At 41.1% G+C, this 27,999-nt stretch overlaps 1 protein-coding gene across 1 annotated transcript; it reads left to right on the top strand.

Annotated features, from left to right (window-relative positions):
* Positions 1-195: 195 nt before the first annotated feature.
* On the top strand, positions 196-27,719 carry vat1 (vesicle amine transport 1). The gene is made up of 6 exons (XM_031753479.2): positions 196-857; positions 7,189-7,396; positions 18,683-18,853; positions 19,976-20,065; positions 21,794-22,035; positions 27,246-27,719. Exons 1-6 carry the CDS (start codon positions 432-434, stop codon positions 27,516-27,518), a joined length of 1,410 nt encoding a protein of 469 aa, XP_031609339.1. The 5' UTR covers positions 196-431; the 3' UTR covers positions 27,519-27,719.
* The last annotated feature ends 280 nt before the right edge of the window (positions 27,720-27,999 follow it).

The following is a 27,999-nucleotide window of genomic DNA, read 5'->3' as shown; positions in this document are numbered from 1 at the left end:
TTTTGAACGTATTTCCAAGGATTGCTTTACTTGCCTTTCAGTGTTAATTGACATTTTCTGTAAATTATCCCTCTGCTTAATGCAATATAGGCTCATTCTATAGTCTAAGCCAGACAGCGAAATCCACCCAGTCATACAAGCCAATCCCCAAGCTTCATCAGCACTCCGTGTTTTCCAGACTGCCTATGTCTCGTCCCACTCACACTCTCTGTCAGAGCGCGGCGTTGACAACCACTGGCCACTGATCAGCCCACTTTGCACGGGTCGCGTCTCCATGCAAGACTGCTGAAAAAGGAGCTCTGTCCCTCACATTTTCTTTTACTTGCAAGTCAAGCATCTGACTGAAAGCAGCAAGCCCGTCCACGGCAACAAAAGCACAAGAAGTCAAAAAAGCCTCCAAGTGATTTTCTAGGCTCATCACTGTCTGCACAATGTCTGGAGAAGACGCACCTGCTCAGCAGCAAAACGCCGTGGACCAAAAACAGGAAACCAAACCTACCGAGGAGCCCAAAACCGAGCCACCCAAGACGGAGTCCCCACCCGCCGCCGCCGCAGAGGCAGCGGCCACCCCGGCGGCGACCACCGAGAAGGTCCCCGAAGAGGAGACCTTCACCTACCGCGCTCTGGTGCTCACCGGCTACGGAGGGTATGATAAAGTCAAGCTGCAGGTGAAGAAAGGCAAGCCGACACTCAAGGCTGGTGAGGTCCTGGTTCGGGTCAAGGCATGCGGGCTGAACTTCGCCGACTTGATGGCCAGACAGGGGCTGTACGACCGGCTGCCGTCCCCGCCGGTTACCCCGGGAATGGAGTGCTCCGGGGTGGTGGAGGCTGTAGGGGAGGAAGTAACAGACAGAAAAGTAAGCACAAAAGAGCCGTTGCCTTTTCTTTCTTTTACTGTGTCATATATTTAAAAAAAAAAAAAAAAAACTTGCTGAGTTTGTTTTAATGTTTTGGTGATGTGTATTTCATTCAGTTTGGGGCTGAACTGTTACATCTGGGCATGGGCGTGTCAGGCTTTTCTCGCTTCTCTGGAAAAAAGTGGCGGTCGGGTTTCCATTTCCACGATTAAATTAATTTAACGTCATCAGTCGATTGCAGGGCAATTCATACAAAATACGGTGATAATATAAATCGACCTTTTGGTTTAATATTGAGCTAATGTGGTTTCACATCCATTCATTCACTTCTGCGTAGAAAGCAGACGGCACTTGTTGTCTTAACGTGAAAAGCAATAAAGCATGTCAGTGTGCTCATGTTGATTTTTCATCTCTGTAGAAGAAGCCAAAAGTGTGTTAATGAGGCAAGTTGAGCACAATGCGGCCAACAGAGGCGTCGCCCCTCTTGTCTCCCCGGTTTTCGAATTGCGCTACCAGTGCGCACTTAGATTGAGCAACTTCAAGTGCAAACTAGTTGCTGAGATTGAGAAGCATTCTCTGTTCACACCAAACATTCATGTTGAAAGTCTAAATCTATATAAACACATGTAATCTGTGGGATGCCTTCCATCCTTGCTGCACCTACGCTATGCTGCGCTTTGATGTGCGCCATGGTGTGGCGTGTTGCGTCAAGTTAGCTGGAGACACCGTGGACAAGACCGGAAATGAGTGTGTTCTGCCTTCAGAAATAAAGCTACTAACGCGTTCGCGTGTTTATTAGCCTATCATATTTTGTTAAGAAAAAGAAGGGAGCAATTAGCTGTAAGAAAACGACCACTTTTGATGGAAAATAATTTAAAAGAGTGGCTAATGGGATACAAACATGGCTCTACTTGCAAAATGTTAGGCTAATTAATAGGCATTTTATTTTGGAGAATATGGAACGCTGTCACGGTAAATATTATGACTTGACACCGGTGGCGGAGACCGAAGTCACCGACGCCTTTTGTTACCGGGAGCGACGATGGCGCACACACGAATGGAAAGGGCGAGGCGCGACGCAACAGACAGCATGGTGTGAGAAACTGAATCAGTCGCACTATGTTCCAACAGATAGCGAATCATATGCCCTGTGCTCAGGGTTCTCTTTAACCCAGGATTTCAAGATCAAAAGTTCAAACCAGTGCGCTTTCAGACAATTAAGTAAATTAAACAGAATATTGAAGCCCCTTCCACCTTGATGGTCATCCACAAAGAACTATGCGTTGATGGCAGCAGGGTTATTGGTGTCTGTCTTAAATTGCACGATGAGCCATATGAATCTATGTCTTGTCTCCTAGCAGCATGGCATCACCACGGTAACGCCTTTTAAAGGTTGTTAAACTACAAAAAAAGAACCCAAACGTTACAAAGCGGCCAATGATGACTCACGCTGCTTGTTGTACTAGTACCAGATTTTCTCACATCGTCCAGTTAATATCTGTGGATAACACCATGTGATGCAAGTGTAGAATCAGTCCATCTGACAGGGAGTGGCACATATGTCTGTAAGGTGTGGATCCCTAGATGGATGGCTAATCTATTGCAGGATAACAGTAATAGGGTTAATTAAATGATTGGTGATGGGTGAACTTACAGCAGCCAGACATCATAGAAAGCGAAGACCCCTGTGTTTCGAGAATACTTTATTGCTTCTTTCCACATTGTCAGGGATGTTGATTTGATTCAAAGGTCACAAAGCACACATAGAAACACACAGCTTATCGACACACTCGTGCATCCCCTTGCGGCCTTTAGCTTATAGAATTAGGAGACAATCTTCCTAATGGATAGAGATCACTGCGATCTTTTGGCAGCTGACTCACATGGAATGTGCTGACCCCTGATGGCACAGAATTTTTGGGAGGCTCATCACCCACTACTGCATTATTTGTCTGCCCTGTATCTCTCTCAGACATGCACACAAAGGCATTCAGTAGTGGGAGTGTCTGAGTGTTTTCTTCCCATATCTAGTACATAAAGGGAATAATGAACGTATATTGCTTCTTAATTAAATGAAGTAAAATAAACAGTGGTTAAGTAGAGTGCAATCCATTTAATTTCATATTTCCAAAACATTGATATATGATATTAGATATGCAATGCTTTAGGTTAATTTCTAAAAATGCATGAGAACTGCTTTAAAAATACAGAAAACTGTGTACAGTAGTGTTTGTGAGTCTTTTTAATGCTTCTACACTTTCTCCCCCCTTTGGCGAGTGCAAAGACTCGTGGGATTCTAAATTTCTCACTTCAAAGCAGGACTTTAAAAGTGTTGTGGTGTTTAAACAGGTGGTTTTGTATTTAGACTCTGTTGCGGGTGTGTGAATGGGTTTTTGGTGTTTGTCTGGCCAAGGAGAGTGTTACGGTTTACCTAGCTATGGGCCACCCTGACTAAGACGCCCATAGCAATTAATGACATCTGGTCAGGATTCATCTTCAGGAAGTTTGTTAAAATGCTGAAGAAGACAGTACTCACATACACATGTGGTGCAAGAAGTAGGGGAATTGCAAGAACACTGATGTCCTGTTATAAGAAACTTAAGTAAGGATATGCAGTGAGGATGTAATTATTCATTAAAGTAATAAACTGTAAAGTTATAGTTTAGAGCTCTCAGTTCTTTATTGTAGTCTACTAAAATTGTTGAAGTATAGATAAAGGCTATTAAACATTTTTAGATTATGTTCAAAGATTAAACAATATTTGTTTTGAAACTCAAATCAGTAAATGGATCAAACAGTACCGCACGCTGTTTTTTCCTCTCTCTGACCTCCTTTTATTGAATTTTTTTTTTCTCCTCCATTGTCTATCAGTAACTTTTTCCCTTCAAAGAACTATAAGTTGACTGAAGTATTACAGGAGTTAAGTCACCCGAAATAACCCTAGCAGGCAAATGTGGGGAAAAGTAAAACACTGAGTAAGATCAGAAAAATCATGAATCACCCCGAAGCTCCCGTGACACTAAACATCAGCAGTTTTCTTTTTTTTTTTTTTTTTTTTCTTTTTTTTTTTTTTTTTTGCATCAGGCCAGCTTTAAAAATGTTCTCCCTCGGTGAGGATCTCGCCCATATGTTCTCAATTACCTCCCTGGCCCACATTGTCAGTCTGGTATTTCCTCCATCAATCCTCCCCTGCCTTTATCTATAGCTTTTTTTTCCCTTTCATATAATCTCTTAATTCTTTCTTTGACCGCTGGGCTATCGGCGACTTGCTCTGTCGTGCTGCCTTCACTTATTCTGGCCTTGTAACAGTTGCTGGCTTTCTAAAGAACAGCTTTCTCTATTTTCTTCTTGAGTTTGTGACGCGTGCTTTCCTTTCTCTTCTGGAAATTTCTAAAGGTGAACAACTAGACTTTATTAATTCAGCTGGGGGGAAAAAGATGATAGATAAAATATAGAAGCGCTTTGTTGGCTTTATTTGCATAACCAGAGATGCATCAAGTGAGTGCAAAAAGCAAAAAACAGCTTGTAGACCATCACGTAGTTTGCTGGATGGGAGCTGGGTGTGGCCTTAACACCATACAAACTCCATGTTAAAACTAACGCCTACTGATGCAGCAGAAATATGTATGCTTTAATTTTATTCACAGGAGTCACAAGAGCTGTGTGGGTGTTATGTTTAGCCTTTATCTTTCGCCTGAACCTGACTTTGTTCCACCTTTCTTTTTTTTTAAACTTGATCATTTTTTGCCTAGATCATCAAAGCTCCAAGCCACAAAGCAGCTGACTTGGAGGCTTGCATACCCCAAAATTGAATCACCATCTGATTAAGTCCATTCATATACAATGTCTTTGTTCAGGGTGCCCGCACTCCTCACCCTAACTACATCTGATGCAGCATGAAGGCCGAGAAAGGAAGTGCAAGAAGAGGCTATGCGTTTGTCACACTGTGAAGATGTTGTAACAGAAGTGTCACAAGGCTGATTTATTTGGCCTTGAATGTTCCTACGCAGCTTCTGTGTGACTGACAGTAACTCACATGCTTTACATGGGCATGGAAGAATGGCTGCAAATGCATTTGTGAGTCATGTTTGTTTCCTGCAAACGCCTGAACTCCCCCGCGTATCGATTTGTACCACACTGTACCCCCAATTAAATCACAGAGGTTGATGAATTTGAAGATCCCAGCGGTAAGAAAAGACAAGGAGATGGAAATGTGAGAGAGCTGTCAGCAAGCCAAGGGAAGTAGCCCGTGGTAAAAAAAAAAAAGTGATAGTATACTCTGAAATATACCAAATGACTCAGCCTTTAGACAGAAAGATGAGGGTATGAAAAGAGAGAGAGAGGGAGATCTCTCTAATTGGAATGGATAGACAGCGAGGCGCATGGCTCCCTCCAGACCATTAGAGAAGCCCGGGTGGAGAGGGTTTGTTCCCAGGAGGCGAGAGCTTGTCTTATGCTCAGCCATGGGGAAGAATCTGGCAGGGACTGTGATGGGTGGAGAGAAGCCAGGGGAGAAGATGGGCCCCATTGTCCTGTCTCACTGATGAGGAAGAGGTGATACGGGACACTCCTCACAAGGGAAAGAAGAAAAAGGATGGTTAAGACAGAAAGAGACGGCAGAGGATGAAGAACTGGTGATGAAAGAGGGGATGTCAAAGAAGTCAGAGACACAGACAGGATGAGATGCGGGACTGGAGAAGGGGAAGGAAGACATTCTATAGTTGTAAGAGGAAAAGGAGACAGGAAGTGAAAGAGAAAGAAGGGAAGAGAAAAAGTGGGGAGAGTGGAAACGAGGTGGGAGGGAGAGCTATGTCAGGAGCTGTGGATAGGGGGGAGGAAGAAAACAGGAAGAGATTTATAATGCTACAGTTGTCTCTGTTTCCTGTGTTCCTTGACTGAGTTCTCCTGATTGGTTAGTTAGCCCGCTGGGGGAGGGGGTTAATATCACGGCTAATTCTTGTGGAAAGAGACTTTTGCGAATTGGAGAATCCTGCTTTGATAAGGATAGTCTGAGAGCAGTGAAAGGACAAGATGGTGATTGGGATATGAAACACACATTGCACCTGGGACCATAGTTGTTCTAAACCAGTACACTGGCAAAATTATTAAATGCTTCTCACATGTTTTCTCATATTAAGAGCCAAGAGGGCACTTATGATGTAATGATTGTTTTGTTTTTTTCCCCTTCTTGAGTGTTATTTCCTGATCGGGTTTAATACTTTAATTCTTTCTCATGTTTTAATACGATGCATGTTGGCTTTTAAAGCTAACAAAATCTTTTCGTGCAAGCAGTTAACCACTTCAAATGTTTTTTCTTCTTTTTTTTAACTGCATCACTGTTTTTCTTCCTTTATAAACTCGGCGCAGTTCTACTCTTCTTATTCTGCTCTAGTTTATCGCTTTCCTTCTTTGCTTCCACACTTTAAAAGTGTTTGAGTTTGGTGACCGAGGTGGCTGCATGTTTGCGTGTGTGCTGCTATAAAATAAAAATAAACCTTAGTCTAACTATTTCTGTTCCATGGATTGCATCATTCACACTGCACAAGGACTATGAGATAAAGATAGCAGGAGATGAACAGACCAGCGCCTTCAGCAGTGAAACGGGTTCATCTCAAGAACTCAGTCGGTTAAAGTATTGCAGAATTTAGACCTTATTTAAGAAAGCTGTTTTAAAAATCTGTTATACATACATTACTGTAATGTTGTCATTGTGCAGTGGATACAATATTGACCCAGAGACAGAAAGGAGAGGTACATCATTGCAAGGTGGTCCACGGGATTCTGATATGTTTTAGTGGGAAACGGATATCTCACTGATTTTCCAGTGCTTTAGGACTTTGGTGTCAATCTTTTCTGTCAGGAGGGATGAACTCAAAAATCCCCTCATCGACACCACCTCATCAATAATGCAAATGTGTTCAATTAAATGAATTTTAAATGGGCTCTTATTTTAATTCTGCATGTTCCAGTCATTTGTAGAGCTGCAAGTTGCACTGGAAAACTTGTAACCATTTCAGTGATGTATCCATTCATTTTAGCCTTCATTCCATTCATCTATACCTTTAGTTTGCTGTTTAAAGTATTGTCCATGATGCTAATTCACTCACTTGTTTTCTCTGCATCCATAATCCCTAATTATTTTTAATGCAGATTCGTTCAGAACATAAATTGTTCACGTGTTAGAGTTAACTAACGTAATACGTGCATGTAATGTAATCAAACCATCTATTATCACTATTCATTTACCCCCTAACAAGCTCTGGCCCCTGGGTTACAAGAACTGAATTTACAATTTCTTTCCACCCATGTCTTGCTGTGCTCTTTGTTTCAGGTTGGTGATAAGGTTATGGTGCTGAACCGCTTTGGGCTGTGGCAGGAGGTAGCAGTGGTGCCAGCAAACCACACCTTCCTAATCCCAGAGGGGATGAGTTTTGAGGAGGCAGCAGCCCTGCCTGTCAACTACATCACCGCCTACATGATGCTGTTTGACTTTGGCAACCTGCGACCCAACCAGAATGTCCTCGTCCATGCGGCTGCAGGTAAAAACTAAGCAGAAACCAGTTTTCAAAAATATAGAGAATTTTTTATGCACATGTGGAACACACAGACTCCTTGTTTTCTGCCAGGCATAGGTTGAGATACATTGATAAAAGGGCTTGTTACTTCAAACCACTGTGCTTGCAGCTTTGAATAATTGCCTGCATTCCGAAAAGGTCATATGTAAATAAATGTAATCCTACAGCTATTCGTCAGTTTCATCTTAGTTTGCACCATCTCTGTGATTGTGTACTGAACTGTGTTTATATCAACCTCTTTAATAGAGTTAAAGAGACCATTTTACAGTTCATCAGAAGAACACAAATCAAAGATACAAAGCTGGTATTACAGACTAAAGAAAACACCCTTTGGCGTTTTCACTTCTTGACTTTCTCCTTCTCTGCGTGCCCTGTTTATGCATTTTTTTTTTCTTTATGAATTATAGCCAATGGAAAAGGTCCCAGACTTCATCTGTATGAGATATGGCTCAGTGTTTTACTCTCTCTAGGACTCCACTAATACAAGAGCACCTGCCACCTGGAGTGTAAACGGTCAACGTTCAGAGCAAGTGGGTGGGAGGGAGAGAGATGGGGATTGAGGGAGTAAAAGCACCTGTTTTGGGGTGTGATCCACAAAGCTTGAGAGCATTTCATTCTGCTCTGTTTACACAATCAGGCCAGCTGGAGAGAATTGAAGAACATTAGCCAAAATAAGACGCTCTCTCATTCTCCCTTCGCCTTTTCTGCCGTCTACCACTGCACATTTCTCACTTTTTGTCTTATTCCCACTTTAATTGTGTAGCGGGAGCAAGAAAGGGATCCCTCAGCCTTGGGAGCAGTTTGTGGGTGAGGATTGCTAAGAAACCTGAAACTTTTGGGATGCTGACTGCCAGGTGAATGCATCCCTTGACATTAACACTGAAAAAAGAATGAATTTGTAAGCTAAACTGCGATATGCCCCGAGATGAATGACAGCTAACATGCTCATAGTTGTGGAACTGGTGGTCTACAGAGGAATCCCAAATGTTTGCATTAATCATATCATCTAGTTGATGCACTTCATCCCTGTGAATACAAAAACTGTATAGCCCAAGGGTTCCTGTGCAGAGTGTGTTGTCGATGAGAGGAATGCTGTGTGGTGTGGTGTAAGACACATTTCCCTGCTGGTTTGGTTGATGCGGCATCTCTGGTTTCTCAGGGCAGGCTGCCAATCTTGGCTCACCAGCTGTCCGGACATCAGGATTGTAAAAGCACATTACTGAGGCTATGACAAAAACATTTGCTGAACAGTCTTGCCAGCGCTCTGTCATTCCTTGCATGTGTAAATAATCATTGCAAATACTGTACATCCTTTAGCACCACTCTAAAAGCTAGCAGTGTGTATATTAGTAGTGCCTTTTCTGAATAAGGTGTTAGAGCGTGACAGCTGCGTGCATCCTGCGTGCAACATCATCACCCATCATCATCGGCCTGTGTGTGTGTGTGTGTGTGGGTCCCACCCTGAGTCTGTCAAAATTGTTCCTGATGTTCTCTGATTAGTGTGATCAAAGGTATCTGCTGTGACAGGGTCAAAGAGAGAGGGGGTGGGGTAAGGCTGTGACTGTCTACAGGCCTATCTGTGCCGTTCTTTCAAGTCTGTTTTTCAATAACATGAAGGAGATTGAAGCCAGGGGTGCTTATGTTCCTTACAAAATGTATTCCACCATTCCAATGCAACTGGTTATTTCAAACTGAGACCTAACATGCTTGTCTTTGGACCGCCGATGGAAACCGGAGTAACCAAGAAAACTCGCGCAGACACAGGGAGAACGCACAAACTCCATGCAAAAGGCCACAAGCCAGCAGGCTTATGGATTCAAACACAGGACCTTCTTGATGTGAGGTAACCGTGCAAACTACTGCACCACTGTGCTCTTCCACTCAGACAGCAATGAAACTGAACAATTTGCTGTATGTAAGTGTTGCAGAAGCTGAAATTTCTGGCCCAGAGTACGAGAGACAAGCTTTATGAACTATTTTTAATAAATATATAAAAAATAAACAGCGGTATGAAAAGTTAAAAAAAAAAATAACCAACCAAAAAAATATTTCATAAACCAGTGCCAGTACATATTAGTCTAAAGCCATTTACTAAGTGAAAGTTTAATTCGTATGTAAAGACTTGTTGCTTTTATGTCATTCATGTTATTGTAAATGAAATTTCTATAATTTCTGACAGAAAAAGAAAGTGATTTGGTGATCATGGGAAATTTTCAGTACTTTCTAACATGTTTATAGACAAAACAATTAACACTTTATTTTTAGATAATAAACAACTTAACTGCTAACACAGGCATTGCTTTTAGCTTTATAGTAAAGTGATCTGAGGCGATTCTTCCCCTTTTTGGCTAACACTGAAGCTATGTTTACCTATGACCCCTTTTTGCAGTCCATGATTAAGCACATCACATGATTGAGTTCTGAGCACATCACAACTCAAATATCTCTGGTTTCATTTTGACATGGAGGGGGCAGGGGTTATGACTCTTAGTTGGACTTTCCATATTGTTCATACTCAGCAAGGCACTCTTATTATTTGTAGTAACTTTGAGAAGATTTATCTTTTTTAACATCATTTGTTAGTGTTGCTGTTTGTTATCATCTATTTCCACAGGTATAATTACTTGATCTGCAAGAGTCAATTACTTGATCTTCCAAGTTACAAGCATCTTTTATCCTATGAAGTTATGACACAATAGTGAGTTACAGCTAAACCTTTCTCACAGCTTCACCCATTTGACTAGCATAAATAGGCAAAGGGATTTACATTAGACTCATTAGACTGTCTCAAAATTTTGCAATTGCTGGGCGCATGTGGAAGTGCACCCAAACAAACGACAGTGATCTTGTGTGTAAGACATGTCTGCACAACACCACATTCTTGCAACATTTGTTTATGCTGAGCAAAGATAATATAGTGAGCTTTAAGATGAGATTAACTGGGCCACATAACCCAGGAGTAGCACAGGCAGTGACTGGTTTTTCAACCCCAGTGAAAAAGTACAGTGGTAACTACCATATAAACTGGTTATTTTTTCTTTTTATTGAAGGCCAAGATCGACAGCTTTTTACCACATAGACTCTCTGTTTGAGTAATTTTCTTCATTCTTCACCTTCATGTCTTTCTAGTAAATCCTTGAGGGTTCATCCTCTGACTGTTTTTTCTTTTTTTCTTATAAGAATCTAATCCACTAATTTAATTGCTTTGGAAAATGATGAATTAAATTATATTTAAAGCGTCCCTGAAGGTCCTAAAACTTTTAGTTAAACAATAATTCCTAATAATGAACATCTAATCATATCATTTTTGACAGATTTTGGAGTTTTTCTTTAATAAAGGTTACTAACATTGATGTATATCATAGTTTGGATAAGAAGAATAAAATGCAAAAAAAATCTTTAGGTCAGGGGACAAGTAGCAGAATCCTGGAAGACCAACAGAAGAGAGATCTCCTCTTCTAGAATGGATTTACAATATAGAGAAAATTAGGTCATTTTTTAAAAAGTATTGGTTCCTTTCAAGAAATAATCTGGCTCTTAAATGGTTAACTTGTAATTGTTCAACTTTATTTTAAGACTTGATGAATAAGCTGAAGAAATACTGGTCGGTAAGTTTGTATACTTTTGGATGGAGGAATTTTTTATACTATTCTAAATCACTATATGTTTATTATAATGACATGAGGGTCAGTCTAATTGTTAAACTGTACATGTGAAATTTCACAGAATCCATCCATTCTCAGCCGCTTATCCTTTTCAGGGTCACGGGGGGGCTGGAGCCTATCCCAGCTATCTTGGGACGAGAGGCAGGGCACACCCTGGACAGGTCCCCAGTCTGTCGCAGGGCTGACACTCAGAGAAAGACAACCATTTGCACTCACATTCACATCTATGGGCAATTTAGAGTTTCCAATTAACTTATCCCCACTAATTGCATGTCTTTGGACTGTGGGAGGAAGCTGGAGTAACCAGAGAGAACCCACGTGAACATGGGGAGAACATGCTAACTCCACACAGAAAGACCCCAGGATGATGGTGGAACTGAACTCAGGACCTTCTTGCTGTGCTAACCACCGTGCCACCATGCTGCCAAATTTCAAGATTTTAAGATCATATGAAACTGAAGTAAAGGTTAATGTCAGAAATAATAACATAACCTTTCGCAGCTGGTTGCTTCAAATCAGTGGCTCCTAAAAAAATTTTGCCAGGTCTCACTGGAAAAAAGTTCACACCATACACACCAAAAGGTTTTATCATTCTGTAGAAATAAAAAAGGATTCAACAAGTATTTCAGTGGAATGAAGGCTTTCACTTATTTTATTATATTTTGGACTCTATTTTCCCTATAAAAAAAATGTATTCATTAGTTTTACTCCAATTTTTCCCAGGTCATTTTCAACCTCAGTTTGAGAAAAGCTGCATTAATGGTGGTGATAAATTTTTAACACTCTTGCTAATGGAAAGCAGTGACAGATGTTCATGGGAATAACCTGCTGAACTCTGTTGTGAGCGTCTTCAGGGATGGATGCTTTTGTGTCTCCATGTTTTCGGGTAATGTCACATCAGCATGAAGAGCAACATTTCCTCAAATGTATGGTGACCTTAACCCATCAGGATCAGGTGACCAGATAGGAATGCCTGCCTGGTGTTTCTGTCTGTCAGTCAGGCCTTTATGTGCATGTAAGTAAACTCTAGTGAATAGTCCTCAGCTGCTTCTCTCGTGGGTCCGCTCCTGTCCTTTCTCTCCAAACAATGGCTTTTTGTATTTCCTCCCATCGTGCCTCTCTACTCCACTGCGTTTCACATCTGCATCCTCCGTTGTCCTCCTCCCCCCCCCACCCCCCCCTCCGCCACTCCGTAACCTCTGCTCCCTCTGCTCCCTCTGCTTGACCTCTCCATATCCGTGCTCTAGTCTTCGTCATCGGGGAACGTATGCACGTTTCCCCTTTTGTTTTCCCCAGAGGGCTTGGGTGGGGACGAAGTTTAGCGGCATTAGGATGTATCTCGTGGGTTTTTCACTGTACCCAGCCAACTGCCTTTCCTCTGACCTCTCCCTGAACTGGCCCTAATGTTTATGAACCCTGGCCAGTCGTCGCCCCCCCACCACACCCACACTACACATTCCTGCATACATATGGGGCTCCACTGCTTCCAAATATGACGTCTACCTCTGTTTTATTTATGACTGACTGCGGTCCAGCATTAGGTGTCACGCATTGTGTTGGAGATGTGGAATGCATAATAAGAGTTAGGTGGTGCTGTAGGGGAGGATCTTGCTTCTGTGCTTCAGCCATGTCCCCCATGAATGCCTGGATTTCCAGCTCAATCTTTCACTGCTTAAAAAAAATACTCTGCACACTAATAGCACTGTAAGGTGCTTTGGTCTCCATCATATGTTATCAATTATCTCGTCTCATAAAGTTTGAGGTTCGTGTTTTGGATTTTATTTTTCTCAGCGACCAATTATGGTGGCTGCTGCAGCTGCATCTTCCTGGAGTGTATAGGATAGCCTTACGCCAGGGTTACACAGAGGATTAGCTGGCAAGAGCTGAAGTGAGAGGCTTCCAGCTGCTGCATGTTGGTGAAATACAGTCTTGACTGTGATGGGGGACAGCAGTCACAGCTGAGGAGTTAAATCCTTGTTAACGGTAATCTGTAGAGCTGATGGTCCTGGAAGTAATTTCTACTCATGTAAATTTCAGCTTGAAAGCATTCTTTTAATCTCCATTGCTCCGTGTGAATTGTGAAAGCAATAATGAAACAACTGAAAGTTTCTTAGACCATTTTTTTACCCTTGAATTCCTCATGCCTCTGCAAACAACTAATGTGAAGGTATGTTATTTTTAATTGCTTTCATACTTGTCCTGCTTTAGAAGCAGCTGTCGGACAGTTCTCTACATAGCACATTGAAAGGACTTGGGGAACTTGAGTATCTGAAATAATTACGACTTTTCCTTTTTTGGGGGGGGGGGGGGGGTCTATATGCACCTCAGTATTGCAAGTGTACTGTCAGTGATCTCTGAATGCTTAGTGAGTGAAACAGGTGGCTGGATCTCTCGGGTTTGGTAAATGAGAACCATATCCTGGTATAGATCTTCATGACTGCTGTCAAACCTTCAGGCAATGCCTAAGGCATATGTGTAAGCCACCAGTGCACAGTTGACTGCAGATGGGACTGGCAAAATATGTTTGTTTTTTTGGGAGGTTGGATGATTCCAAGACAGATTCTTATTTCAGTGTAATTTTGTTTTTCCTCCCAGGACTCCCTCACAGATTATTGTTCAGATTAATTATTTACCAGCTAACAAAGTCCCTTGCTGTTTAAGCATTAGCTCATGCGTACTTACATCTCTGGCTCTCATAGATTTGTTGCTCCTTGGAGTGATTATAAAAGTCTGTCTTTATAAACGATTTCCCTTTCTCTTCTTTCCAGTCTGTGTGCACAGGAGGTCGTACCCTAGTTTAGCAAATGCTAATTCACTCTGACCACTAAGCGGGAATCTGGGCTGCGTGGTTGAACCGTCTCTGCGTTCCCTGGGCCTGGCATTGCCGGCAGGCAGATCAGCTGCACAGATAGGAAAGAGAAACCAGGGCAACCTCCAACCTTACCCGCCAATCACATTGCTTGTTCGTGCTCTCATTGCTGTAGCCGTTGACAAATGACCCCATCTACCCTCATCCCAACCACCACATACAGTCACAGGTGTATGTGAAACCTTTTTCAGGACACCTGTTTGTGTGATTGTATCTGTATCTGTGCGGCAAAACAGAATAAGTGCGCACCAGCTTGTGTTTCATTTTGCGACAAGAAAAGAAGGTTATGTCAATACCTTTACATGCATATTATTATTCAGTCTGTGCTGTGACTGTTTTTATGTTAGTGCTATGTGAGAATCATTACTCAGGAAATTACAGGGGCCACCATCACATATGTGCAAGGGATGTTTTTGGGGGTTTTTTTGTCACTCACAGTAACTAAAAGTGGATTTCCTGTATGAAACACAGAATTTCAACATTAGAGAGAGCACATTAAACTGCTCTTCAAGTCCACAGTGCATGTACACACACTAGAACAGTCATTCCAGAAAAACACAGAGGTTGCATAATGTAGTATAATACCTCAAAAGTACACATTAACAACAGCCAGCCACAGCTCCTTTTGTCATTACAGGATTCGTATCTGAAGTCCGTTATAGAGCTGAAAAGAACAGCAAGAATCTCAATAAGTTTATTTGGTTCAACTTGTTGAGATTGTAACCCTGCCATGGTGAGTCTGGGTAACAAGAGATGCCTGTATTTCATTCTTTGTTAGCCACTAATGATAGGTTAAGGAGGACATGAGTCCTTCTGTGAAGAAATCCCAGAAAAAGAAACGAGGACCAGGGACTAGTCATCTTCTGGTGTTGACAGTAACCGTACGGCCTCCATCCGTCCCCATACTAACACCTGAAATCACAGACTGACTCATACAATTGAGTAACACCGTGACGTGTAAGATCATCTTCACTTGGGCAAGTAACACAAAACGCTGAGAAGGATATGGCTTTAAAGTTGACTGACGCTCGACGCGGACATTTTATTTATTTTTATAAATCTGAAAAATATTTCTCATGTCCCCACCCTCCCCTGCTGGTGAACTCCGGGTGTGGAGCAATAATAGTGGCCTCAGTGTCAGTTTGGATTCCACTGTGTTTTGGGGAAAATTCCTCTTCACTCCTAACTCATATTGTGGAAGCCAAGTGCAATTTGTGCCAGAATGTTAGAATGTACGGATTCAGGGAAAGACAAAAACCCCACTGTGTATCCAGCTTCCCCGGAGAGGGAGAGAGCGAGAGGGCGAGAAGGAAGAACACAACAGATAGGTGGATGCTTTTTGACATTTCCTAATCGTAGAGTGTAAACAATTCAATTGAATCTTCAGGAGAAGAAATGTAATTAGCAACAAAAATGTAGTTAAGCTACTTTTTGCTTCCCTGAGCAAATGGATAAGTGTTTGTGGCTGGTTCTAAATTAACATGAATTCACACTCTGCTCCTCCCAAGAGACATTATTATGGTTAAAAGAAATAGATATAAAGGGAGGACTTATAATTCAGGAACACAAGGAAAAGCACTAGGTTAATAAGAGGTTAATATTTTAATCTTGGCATATTTGTGAAGATTAGCAGATACCAGCAGCCTTTAAGAGCCGTTCAAAGCTATGGCCCGCTCCTCTCTCCTTTGTGATCTGTGCATGTATCGATGTGTGTGTCTGTGTGTGTGTGTATTTGCAAATCGAGATGGGGTGCAGTAAGGGGTTCTTGGCACAGCTCAGGAGTCTTGTGATGGAGGATCAGGAGTTTGTTCTCATGGGATTCAGAAACAGGTACCGTTCTCCTCATTGGCCACAATGTTTCTTTGACTGAAAACCAGCCAGTATGAACTAATTTTTTCGTCTCTCATTATCAAAATATGGGTATACAATAAGATTAGAACAGACACTTATTGTTACATTTTTTCCCTCACTATGTAATACTGCAACAGAAGGGGAAATTACTATGTTTACGACAGTAGCATTGGTTAAACATTAATGTGAGTGCATGGCTGCAAGTATGCAGGGAAAATGGATGCATCATCATGTTAGACACTTTTTAACACTTGTGGGTTGCTACTATGTGACAAAGCCATTGACTAAAAACAGCTCTTAAACCTCCCACATGACAGACAATGCATATTCAACCATTTCTCACTTTGTCTGCTTTCCCCTCTACCTCACACAAACTATCACGTGTGCACTAGTGCAAAAACTCAAGTCACGCAGGCATGTTTGCGCTGTTTGAATGTGTGAAAACATGCATGCAGCTTTGTGATGAACTGTTTGTTATCACATATTAATTATAACATAAGGTATGAGCCGGTATGAACTAATGACAAACTTGCCCAAAGCAAGAGCAGTCATTGAAACAAAATGGCTCCCTCTGCTCAGTCATTGTCGGCAATTTGGCCGAGGTTTCCTTGGCAACGCAAACTTGGTTTCTCACTGAGGACAAGGAGAGACGGTGCTGTTATAACGCAGCCGTGACGGCACTCGCATCCAACAGCAACAGCCTTGATTTTGTTTTCTCATCAGTTGTACCCTCGGTGTCAGCAGGTGTGATTATAGTAACGAAGAGCGGTTGATTCATCTCTCCTGGACTCAGGCTCTTACATCAGCAAAACAACACAGAATACATTTCTTTCTTTACACTGAAATGAAGGTTTGTGAAGGAGTCAAATTAAAATGATTTGGATTTGTCTTTACAAGTTTTGTGACCCTTTTTGAACCCTGTGAAAGATTCAAATCTAACAGAAAATGAGATCAGAATCATTGCTGTGAGCCATGCAGTGTTTGTTTTAAGTCTTTTGAACTGACTAAAGGAATTATTGTGAATTTAAATATGCCGTTCGCTGTAACTACCTTTTTTTTCTTTAAAAGACGCTCCTTGAATGACTTTGATGACAGTATATCAAAAAGCCAGTTTATTGTTCACTTTCATTTTTGTTTCATGTCCAGCAGCAAAAGCTTCGATTTTCATACCCTCCAATAATGCTGGTGTCAGTAGGCTTGTTAACAGCAATGCAGAGTGATTGATTCACCTCTCCTGGTCTAAGGCTGTCAAATTAAAGTCACAAAATAAAAAGAATTTCTTGTCGTCACATTGAAAATAAGGCTTGTGAAGCAGTTGAATTTTAAAAAATTAGGCTTTTATTTTCTGGTTCTTTCTCCTCTATAAACCATTTTTGTTACAAAACTTTCATTTATTTTTAACACGGGAGTAAAAACAAACCATTTTATTTTTCATGCTGGTAAGAGAATGGGGCCTAATCCTATCATTAGATCTTGGTTCAGTTTATTTATTTATTTATTTATTTATTGCTGTTTTTATGCAATAGTGCATCCGCAGAGAGGAACTGCTGAGACGTTGCTCTGAAAAGACTGGTTCACTGGCTCAGAATAATTTTTACGTTTATATGAAGGGACCAGAGGTGCATCAGTGTCATCTGATGCACAATATTTGCTCTGTGCATCACAAAAGAAACAAAAATTCCAACATTACCAAAAGCATAGAAAACAACACATCTCACAGCATGCTCAAAAACACTTTGCTACTGCACGTTTTATCATTGTATGTAAAGATAATAACTTATTGACAACAATCAATTCCGCAAGTCTAATCTTTTGCACAAGGGCAATCAAATGTGAACTGGCCTTCTCACGCATGTCTCTGTCTTCCTGTCTTCCTGTCTTTAAGATGATCTTGCTCTTGATCTTGCATAGTCAAGTAAATATTTAAGTGTAGGTGTCTATGTAAACATGCAAATTATTCATCTACTCCAAACCTTTCTAGCAGGCAGGCAGCCCAACTATGCAATTAAAAGTTTATGTTATTTTAAATACATGTTTTGCTTTACTCTCTGATTCAGATAAGATGTACTCTTTACTTGGTCAGGCATGAATGACCTTTATGGATGCCTTTCAGTTCAAGTCCTCAAGTCAGGCCCTATTTCAAACAACCCACTGCTTATCAGTAACCTATTACTTCTTGCGCTGGCTGCCTTTGCAAACACTGGCAGAGGCTTTTGCCACAACTATGTACACACTTTCGAATACAGCAGACAAAAACACAGACATCCAAAACATCCAATCTGTCCTTAAAGTCTTGGACAGTGGAGCCCTTTTTGTTTGCAGCTGACATGATCATAAGGAACTATGTTATTTGTAATGCAGTGTTATCCAACTGTCATTTTCCAAATGGGGGAAAAAAAAGAAAGACTTGAGCTACTTTTTTTTTTTTTTTTTTTTTGAGTATGGAATTTTTGGCTGGTTGTTTCAAATAAGAGAACCAGAAATTAGATGTCATTTGAGCTACAGTGGCTACTTTCTCCAGACTTGGATGTGTGTGGGTGTCTATTCACCCCAGGCCAGTTGGGTTAATGTGATTGTGTTTAATGCGCTCCTTACATACCCCTGAGCAAAACACATTCACACTGATATTGACTTGCTTGTTTGGGAGAATTAATAATTAAAATCACATTTACCTGCCAAAAGTATGTGTAGAATGGAAATTCCTAGATGCTTGTGTTGAGGTATGTTTTGTTCAGGGTGTCGCCTTGAAAGATTACGTTGGGTATAAATCCATGCCAAATAGAGTTTGCACTAGAATTCATTACAAATCGTGTTTTTTTGCAGTTCATGATTTCACATATCAAATTAACTCTTGTCTTCCTTCAGGTGGTGTGGGGATTGCAGCTACTCAGCTGTGCAAGACGGTGAAGGACGTGACTGTGTTTGGCACTGCTTCAGCCAGTAAACATGAGACCATCACCCAGGGTGGAGTTACGCATGCCATTGACTATCGCACCAAGGACTATGTGGAGGAAGTCCGCAAGATCAGTCCAAAAGGTAAGAAAATTAGCCATCTGCACTGTTAGAGCTGCCTAAATTCATATTGAGACTGTTTCATATTTCAAATAGTTCAGATTGATATTTTCCCCTGGCAAGAACCAATACTGTGTGACTACAAACACTGAGATGATACATTTTCAACCACATTGTCTTTCTCAACAGAGCTGCCTGCAATGTGCACTAGACGGATAGCATGCAGGGAGTCATTTTCCCTACCCAGCAAACTCATTTCACTAAACAGTGACTGTTTGGATTCTCACTGCCACCAACAATGTATCCAAACAGTTTTATGTAGATGGACTCGCCAAGATGAGCACAAAAGAATTCAGCTTTTCAGTAAAATGAAACAATGTTCAGTTCCTGTTTCTCCTTCCAACTACTGCTGTGATCCTAGCAGGATGGAGACTGTTATTATGCTGGTGGCTCATTTCATAGTCCCCTCTTCAGGCCGTCTCTGTTCTTTGTAACATAGAGTAAGACAGACAGGCATTACAGAGACAGATAGCAAGAACTGACACTTTGGACACAATGTATCTAATTAGAAGCCTGAATCAATGTGCAGTCCTGCTCTCTACCTTTCCCTCTGTGTCTTTGGCTGCCTGTCAATTTATGGGTGCTGTGGTCAAGGCGGAGTCCTGCTGTGAGCCTCCCACAATCAATAAAAGCGGGGTTTAATAGAGCAAGGAGGGGTAGCCCAATTTGAGGAGTCCCCTCTGGCGGAAAGGAGCATCATTAGGCCTGAGCTTATATAGTTCACCATTAATAAGCCACAAAGAAACCTTCATAGTTAGATTGCCATCCTTTACCATCTGTTCAGAGGGTAGGTTATTATTCTATCCTCCAAGGAATGGACAGCAACAGAAAGTCATTTTATCCCTCTGGTCTGATCAGTGGCAAGAATGAAAGAACATCAAACAAGCAGGCCCTTACTCGACTCTTCTCCTTACGTCTCTTGGAATATATGGGCTCGTCTTTGTGTAAACATGGTGCAACTTGGCCACACTTGCTACTCCCAGTGAACTCTGCCATGCAGAGGTGGCTGCTGAGGAGACTTGGCAGGCTGTTCTCTCTGAATTCACACCAGTGATGACTGTCCCTTTCTTCTCTCTTCTGCCCCAGGGCTGGACATAATACTGGACCCTCTTGGAGGATCAGATACCCATAAGGCCTACAACCTGCTGAAGCCTATGGGCAAACTTATTACCTATGGTAAGTAGAAAAACAAGGCCAATGCTTGAGAGTCAGTTGGTAATTTTCATGAGACAACCATCCACAACATTGCTTTGGAAGAACAGGTCAATAATTTGGCCTGTAATTTTTTAACTATACGATTAAGTGGCCACCTTTTTTTTTTTTTTTTTTTTTTTTTCTAAAACTTAAGGTCTAAACCAGTATGTTGGCAATTATAATTGTTGGTGACCTTATTATAGTGTCATTTAGCATTAGTAGGAAATGCTAAAGCTTCAAATTACTACATCATTTTTTTTAACTACAACTCTACAGCTTGAAATAAAGCACATCAACAAAAGACAATATACCCAATATAAGACCGATGATGTCAAACCTTTAATTTGTAGCAGACTAGTAGAGTGGTGGGCAGAATAGAGGCCCATGTCATCAGCATGCTGCGTATCATTCGTGGGAAGCCCTTGACACTAGCTGTGTTGAGATGCCAAAGTCGAACCAGTATACATACAGTGGGTGGGGTCGGCATCCATGGAGAACAGGGTGCTCCCTTTGCATGTTGCTCAGAAACCTACTACCCAGCATGGTGCCCTCCACCCTCGCCCATTCATCCATGTCACCCCCACAAAACCCTCCAGCTCCACCCCACCATCCTGGTCCCTCAGCTTCTTTTCCAGCTTATCAGAAGTATGCATAGCCGAACAATGAGTGTTTTATGCGCAAGAAACCTGGAATGTGTCTGAATGTAGCAGACTGGGTCCCTCTTTCTGTCAGAGCATGCTTTGTGTCCCCTGTTTCCCTTGAGAGAAGCACACACAGTGAATCCATAGGCTACATGAACGCAGGATGAGGGGGAATAGGGATGTGTTGACAGTGACAGCTGAAGTGCTAAAGAGTTTTTTTTTTTAGGGTGGAAGGTGTAGGTGAGAGTTTGAGGACTGAGGGGAGACAGAAGGGAAACAACAAACTCAATCTAACAAGGTGCAGCACTTGATGCTTGACAGAAATATTCAATTTACAGTGCCAAAACAGCCAAAACGGCAAATTTCAACATTAAAGGACCAGTTAAAAAGAAACATTTGTCATCTTTTTGTGTAAATTACTTGAAAAAATTATCTGTCGTCCAAATTTCTGCTCATTTTTTAATACATTAATAGAGTGGGTATTTCACCACTAAGACGAAAATAGGTTATCAGGTGAGAATAAAGTGGGTAAAGCTGTTGCAAATGAGAAAAACTAAGAAAGTTGGTGGGGGACTGGGTAATGTCATAATTGAATCTCATGGCAAAATTTTGTCCTGGAGAAACTTACTGTATTATTACTACCACAAAGAAGATTTAGAATATTTTGGCAGGCATGCGTGCATGTTTCTGTCTGTGGAAAAATGAATATTAATCCTCACCACTGAGGATGAGTAGTTGAGATCAAAACTGAGGTGTAGTTTGAAAATGGGTGTGGTCTAACAAAAGAGTACAGTATAAAGGTTCCTAGTTCCTTCCCCATCTATTTATAACTCTGCATATGATATATCTTAATATCTATAGACATAAATTTGCCAGCCTCAATAACAGTTCAATGGTAGGAGCCAACACACATAGTTTTGAGTAGTCTGTGTTTCATCATTTCAAGGTAGTCACAAAACCTTTGACTGCAGGTGTGTAGCTGGCCCACTCTAAGTTAGTTTCTAGTTAAGTCTTTCTTAAGCTTTTTATTCCAGTGATAAGCGATTTAAGCTCTTACTTTTTCTGCCAGGAGCGGCTAACATGCTGGCAGGACAAAAGAAGAACCTGCTTGCTGTGGCAAAGAACTGGTACCACCAGTTCTCCATCCACACGCTCAGCCTGATCCAGGGAAACAAGTCGGTGTGTGGCTTCCACCTTGGCTACCTAGATGGGGAGACAGAGCTCATCACCGAGGCAATGAATACCATTCTGGATTTCTACAAGGAGGGCAAAATTAAACCCCGCATTGACTCTACTTGGCATCTTGAGCAGGTTTGTGTCTCTGTGCTTGCCTATTTATGTCAGTAATTACTATTAGTCTCATGTGGATTATGTCTGGGTGGATTACGTTCTTTATTCTCACATAAAATAAATTTATAAGTAGAGGCTATGATGGGTTAAATACTATGAGATTATATCGTTGTTTTTTTGTTTGTTTGTTTGTTTTTTGAAATTTTGCTAAGATTGGTCAGTATAGTTGATTAGAATAGGTCATTGCAGGGACTATTACAGTGTAGCCTTAGAATTTTTGACATTACATTAATTTAGTATAAATGTAATGGCTTGTATTTATTTAGTTCATTTGTTAATCTAAATTATATTTTAGATGAATTTCCGCTAATTTTTACAATTTAGCAGAAATTCATCTAATTTTTTTCAAAACGTACATTATGAGTAGAAAATTTTCTGTATTTTACAAGACCTATGCAGTAGTTTTCCTTTTTAGCTAAATTTGACACTAAACAGTTTCCAGTTTCATGTCCTTTATGTCTATCTTTTTTTTTTTTTTTTTGTAAGACCAGATGATTTATCACAACACGGGTGCATTTACACCTCTATTACATGCTTATTGACTCACATTTACAACCCCCCCTCTTTCTTAAAATGGATGTGAATGCCAGGTGGGCCTGCGTCTGTTCATGCATTTGGTGGTAGGATCTGCAGAAGCTGGGTGTGGCCCTGATTCAATAAGCCTCCCATTCAACAGCCAAAGTTTGTGCAGAAGAAGCGCTCTGTCTCAGTCAGACAGACAGACTCAGATTGTTGCTGACAAAATTAATGCTGCTAACAGATATGAATAGAGATGGTGTGAAAAACACAGATAGACGGAGAGAGAGAGAGTCAGAGGCTGACATCTTCTGTTGTCAAAGTCAGAGCTGGTCAGTATTTTGGCTGTGTGACTGGGACCGGAGAGAAACACCCGCTGCCTTTCTCCGCCATCTGACGCTCTTTCTCTGCCTCTCCATCTGTCTGCTCTTTCTATCAGATTCTTTTTCTCTGTCTTTAGGTTATTGACTCCCTCTCTGTCTCTCTCTGTCTCGCTGTATTCTCTCCTTCTCCCTCCTCACAGTGTATCTTTTTTGCTCTTTCTCTCTTGTTGCTATGGTGACATCCTTTAGTCAGCGTGTGCCTCTGTCTTAGGGAGGGGCCCTGATGTATGAGAAAGAGACATGGAAGGAGAGTGGAAATACACAGAAGAGAAGGTATAATCTCTGTCTGGCTTGGAGCAAGTTTTTGGACGATGTCTGCAAACATGGGTTAGATTTACATGGAGCCTAATGATTCTGAAAGGTTTAAAAGCTCCATACAAAGAAATATGAAAGAGCTGAAACTGACTGAAATTTAAAATGGATGCATAGGGTGGGACCTTTTCAGAAACTGATCAGAATTAGAAAAAATTATACCACATAAATGACTCCTTTTTTTTTATTTTATTTTTTTAACAAAGGTGGTAAACACTTTTTACACTTTTGAAAAAATGGTGGTTTGAGCTGAATTGGCTCTACGTGGAGTTTTGATTTTAAAGACGATAATAATGGAAACTGCTTCAGATCAGAGAGCTGCTCCAACACCCATCAAAGGGATAAGAACTTTCACAAGAACTTAATGCTGGGACAAACCAGTTGGATCATTACTCGTACTCGGCATGCAGCAGATTATGGTCTGCTTCGGACACCTTCCTGCTTCTGGTAATATGCCTGCAGGAAACTTGACAACCACTCGCTTGCTGTACATTTACTCTACTTTTGGCTATGCTGTCTTACAATGACACAGTGGAATATCACAGGACCAGGGAGCTGGCAGGTCAAATACCGATTAATGCCCAATCCAACTGTCCAATGTTCTTTCTTGGGTAATGCCTGTAAAAATTCAGGGCTGCAGTTTGAGTGAAAATGACTCTGTTTATTACTCTTATGCATGTTACACTGTCCCAGTTTAGTGTATGTGCATCCGTGCATGTAAAACTCAGACCATATTAAATCACATTCCATGTAAACAGCTGACCCGAAATCTTCAGTCAGAAGATGTAACCATAGCCAGTCACACTTCTACTTGTAGAAGTAAAAGCTGGGGTAATAGGGTTATGTTTTAGTGTACTTTTCAAATGCAGGCACCAAGGCAGAAGATGCATTGCAGAGTATATAATTAAGTTAATTAATTTACAGATGGAGGAAGAAGACCACTAAAGTTAAGGTTTGGGGCAAAGAAATCGATACAGCTTAGTATCCTGATATTTTATGTGGCAATTACGTGGAGATACGGGGAGTCCATTTATTTTATTAGATAAATAAAAATACTCTGGGAAAACGATGAACAAGAGGGCTCATCTCATGTGCCACCATCCTGTAATCATGTAACCCCAGTAAATTTACATTGAATCAGCTCAGCAAACTAATGGCTCAGTCATACAAGTTAAAATTGTCCAGAGCTTGGAGGTGTTGCACAGTTATGTGCAACACTTATGTGCTTCACAGTCTCATTTTGCAGCAAAAAATAAATAAATAATTGAACTGAGAAAACTTTGTCTTATTGGATAAAAAAAAAAAAAATTCCTAACAGGAGGAGAAAAAAAGGGGAGTCGCGGACAGAAATGGGGAGGGAAAAGTTACAAAGACTAAGTAAAACAGGACTAAAAGTACAAAAAGTAGAACAGGATGGCAATCAACAGGTGAGGGGAAAAAGGCAAAGCAAACCATAAAAATATTGGAAAAAATAATAAAGGCACAAAATAAAATGGACACATACACAACTGTAACTTACAAATAAGAGGAGTTAACTGAAAAAAAAGAGACCTGGAAAAACTAATGACACAGCAGACCGTGACAGATAGTTGATCGATTTTTATGACCTCGGTTGAAATGCCACATCTTGACCCCATTCATCACATCCCATCCCCCCACTGTCACTCTTTGTTTTTCCTCCAGTAATCAATGAACATGCTAGGACCATGTTTTTTGTAAATTAGACTGTTCCTTCCCTTCCTGTAGTTCCTCAGGATTCATTATCTACGTCTGCACCGATTTCCAAGAAGATAATGGTCATGTAAGTAGCCACAAATAGCACACCCTTATCAAGATGCCTGGGAGCGAGAGAGGCTGGCAGATCTTGGAGAGTGAAGTCGGTGGAGTCGTTAAAAGGAGGCAGTCTGTGACTTTCATTCACATCTAAGATGATTCTTATAATTCCTGGACTCGCCCCTCCCTTTCTTTCATTGCCTGTTCTTCATTTGTGGGATACCAGTTGCTCCCTCCGCCTCCTCCTCTCCCTTTCCCATGTGTCTGAGTCGTCAGGGCCACGTTTCAGCCAGGCTTTACGTTGCTAGGAGATGGCTCTGTTGCCGTGGCATTGGTCGTTAGGTGGTCTGCCTGCCTCGCGCAAATAGCGGGATTGCAGGAAGGAGGGAGGGAGATGTGATGGAGACGGGAACAGACAGTGGACAGAGCCCAGTGGTCAAGAGGAGGGTGGGGCCGGTCTGGCTGGGATTCTCCACTCATCATTATGATGAAGGAGCAGTAGGACCAACATCGCCCATCCATCAATATGAGGAGGGAGCCTGGGGGTTGTAATCTCATCTGTCCTCAACGTGAAATGTTTAGTTTTTGGGAAGAAAATCTCATAAATATCAGATTCGCCACTTCATACTTCTTCTTTTTTCTAATCATTTTAACCCAATAAGCACCTCGATAGGATGGTGTAACATTTTTCCAGGCCTATCTTACAATAAGAATGAGATGCCAAATTCTACAGTACCACATGTTTTGGTCACTATAATCCTGTTCATTCTAGCCAGCAAAGAAATCTCTTCTTAAAAGCAATTTTACTTGAAGTGATGGAGCATAAAATCCTCAATCCTTGGTCTTAGGAAAGAAAATCAGTTCTTAAGTTTAGGCTTAAAGCTTCAGCAATCTGAATTACACAATACTTTGAAAGTTTTACTGCAAAATGTATTTTTAGTGGAAAGTTTCCTTGCACTATATTTCCAAGCTGAGCTGTAGTAGAGCCATCAGTTATTATGAAGCTAATGAATGTTTATAAATGTAGATTAAATTTTAAAAAGCAATACCTAAGTTGTCATCAGTCAAAAGCCAGTGGCTTTAAGTTTGCATTTCAGCAAAGTATTCCCTCTTTTGCTTTAAACACAGACTACTTACTTCCATGTAATCAAAGCCTACTCAAAATGTCCATATTGTTTCAACTTCAGACAAAAAATGGAAAACCGAATGGCTCAAGTGCCCATGAATACAGATTCTGCATATTCACGGAAGGACTATAACACAGTGGATGAATTTTGAAGTACATGTTAATAACGGTGACAAATTACCTGTGAATCTTTTAATCTCAAACTGTTAAAGCATCACAAAGACCATCGATTTTCCTTGATTTTGTATCATATGATGATAGTTACTGGTACATCAAGTGGAACATGCACAAAAACTAAAAGCTGACATAGCTCGCTTTGTGTATGTAATGAGTTTCCTCACTGTCTGTTGGTTTACTGACTCAATTCGTTGTGGGCACGAAAGGTAAATGCAATATGAACTCAAGAAAACAAATTGGTTTTGCAGAAGTTACATTTTTAAACTTACAAAACTGAACACAGGTTCAAAAACCAGCATTACACTCCGTCTTCATGAGGAAATCTGTTACTTCCTTGTTAACGCGTAGTGATTAGAACATCTTAATACTGTGGAGGGGGGAGGGTTATTTTTTATTTGGTAGACTGGGTGAATTTGATAAAATGATGCAAAAAGTGATTTTGATTTTAGTTGGCTTATCATTAAAACATTTCACTATTTTTATACTTAAGGCACACTAATATTAAATAATGTATGTTTGAAGTGTTCATTATTCCCTCCATTTGCTCCGTTATCCTGTTACCACTTCTTATTTGCTGTGTACTGCTACAACAATCTAATTTCCCCTCAAAGATTATTAAAGTCTCATCTAAACAAATATAATTTCTCATATACTGCATATTAAAGTGATATTTGAAGAGCAAGCTTGCAATATTTGTTTCCAGGCTATGGTGTCAAGAAGGGAAATTGGAGGCAGATAATGTAAAGAAACACATATTGTTTTCGGAGGGATGATACTAGCTTCTTCTGTCTCAAAGAGAACTCTTTAAAAGCTTCCCTTTGCTCCTTTCGCTATTTGCTCTTTCATCTTGCCTTAAATAATCAGCTTCTCCCTCTCTCCTCCAGGTGGGCGATGCCATGAGAAAGATGCAGGAAAGGAACAACATTGGCAAAGTGATCCTCACTACAGAGCCGATGCCCGAGGAAGAGAAGAAGGAGGAGACTAAGAAGGAGGATAAGAAAGAGGATAAGAAGAAAGAGGATAAGAAGAAGGATGACAAGAAGAAGGACGATGCCAAGAAGGAGGAGAAGAAGGATGACAAGAAGAAGGAGGAGCCCAAGAAGGAGGAGAAGAAGGAAGAGGAGAAGAAGGAAGAACCCAAGAAGGAAGAGAAGTGAGAGGGTTGAATGGATGGATAGTCAAGCAGACCAGCAGGGAGTTTGTGTCTTGGGATCTCGGGTGTGGTGTGGGATTGTGGGGATGGATTTGGCAATTTAGATGGATGAGGTGGGGGTAGGGGTGGGGGGTGGGCGGGGGGGTAAGTAAGAATGGGAATGGATTAGAAAATGATCACAGCATTGTCAGTCTTTCACATCCCCTCTCCATCACCTTTTGGGTCCACAATGACAGCGATTACTCAGACCTGGCTCCACCCACCTCCCCCTCCCTTCCTTTTCTTGCATTTATGTCTTAAAGATTCTGATCACATCTGAGGTCCGAACCTATCTTCCTCTCTGATATTAAGCGGAAACGCCCCCAAAAAAAAAAAAAAACGAAACAAAAAAAATACCTAACGATAATGGCAGAGACAGAAGGACCATGGAGGATTGTGGGTACAGTCCAGGCCTGGGGCAAATTACTGTTTCCCTGACAACAATA

The sequence above is a fragment of the Oreochromis aureus genome, linkage group 4 (assembly GCF_013358895.1).
Source record: "Oreochromis aureus strain Israel breed Guangdong linkage group 4, ZZ_aureus, whole genome shotgun sequence".
Taxonomy (NCBI): Eukaryota; Metazoa; Chordata; class Actinopteri; order Cichliformes; family Cichlidae; genus Oreochromis; species Oreochromis aureus.
The sequence above is the reverse complement of the archived record's forward strand: the minus strand, read 5'-3'. Positions and strand labels throughout refer to the sequence as shown.

Bases quoted from the DNA above. Each gene is read 5' to 3' on its own strand.
- vat1 (XM_031753479.2), top strand. From the start codon at position 432: ATGTCTGGAGAAGACGCACCTGCTCAGCAGCAAAACGCCGTGGACCAA. The intron at 7,397-18,682 runs GTAAAAACTAAG...GTCTTCCTTCAG, and splicing joins CCTCGTCCATGCGGCTGCAG to GTGGTGTGGGGATTGCAGCT. The intron at 20,066-21,793 runs GTAAGTAGAAAA...TTTTTCTGCCAG, and splicing joins GGGCAAACTTATTACCTATG to GAGCGGCTAACATGCTGGCA.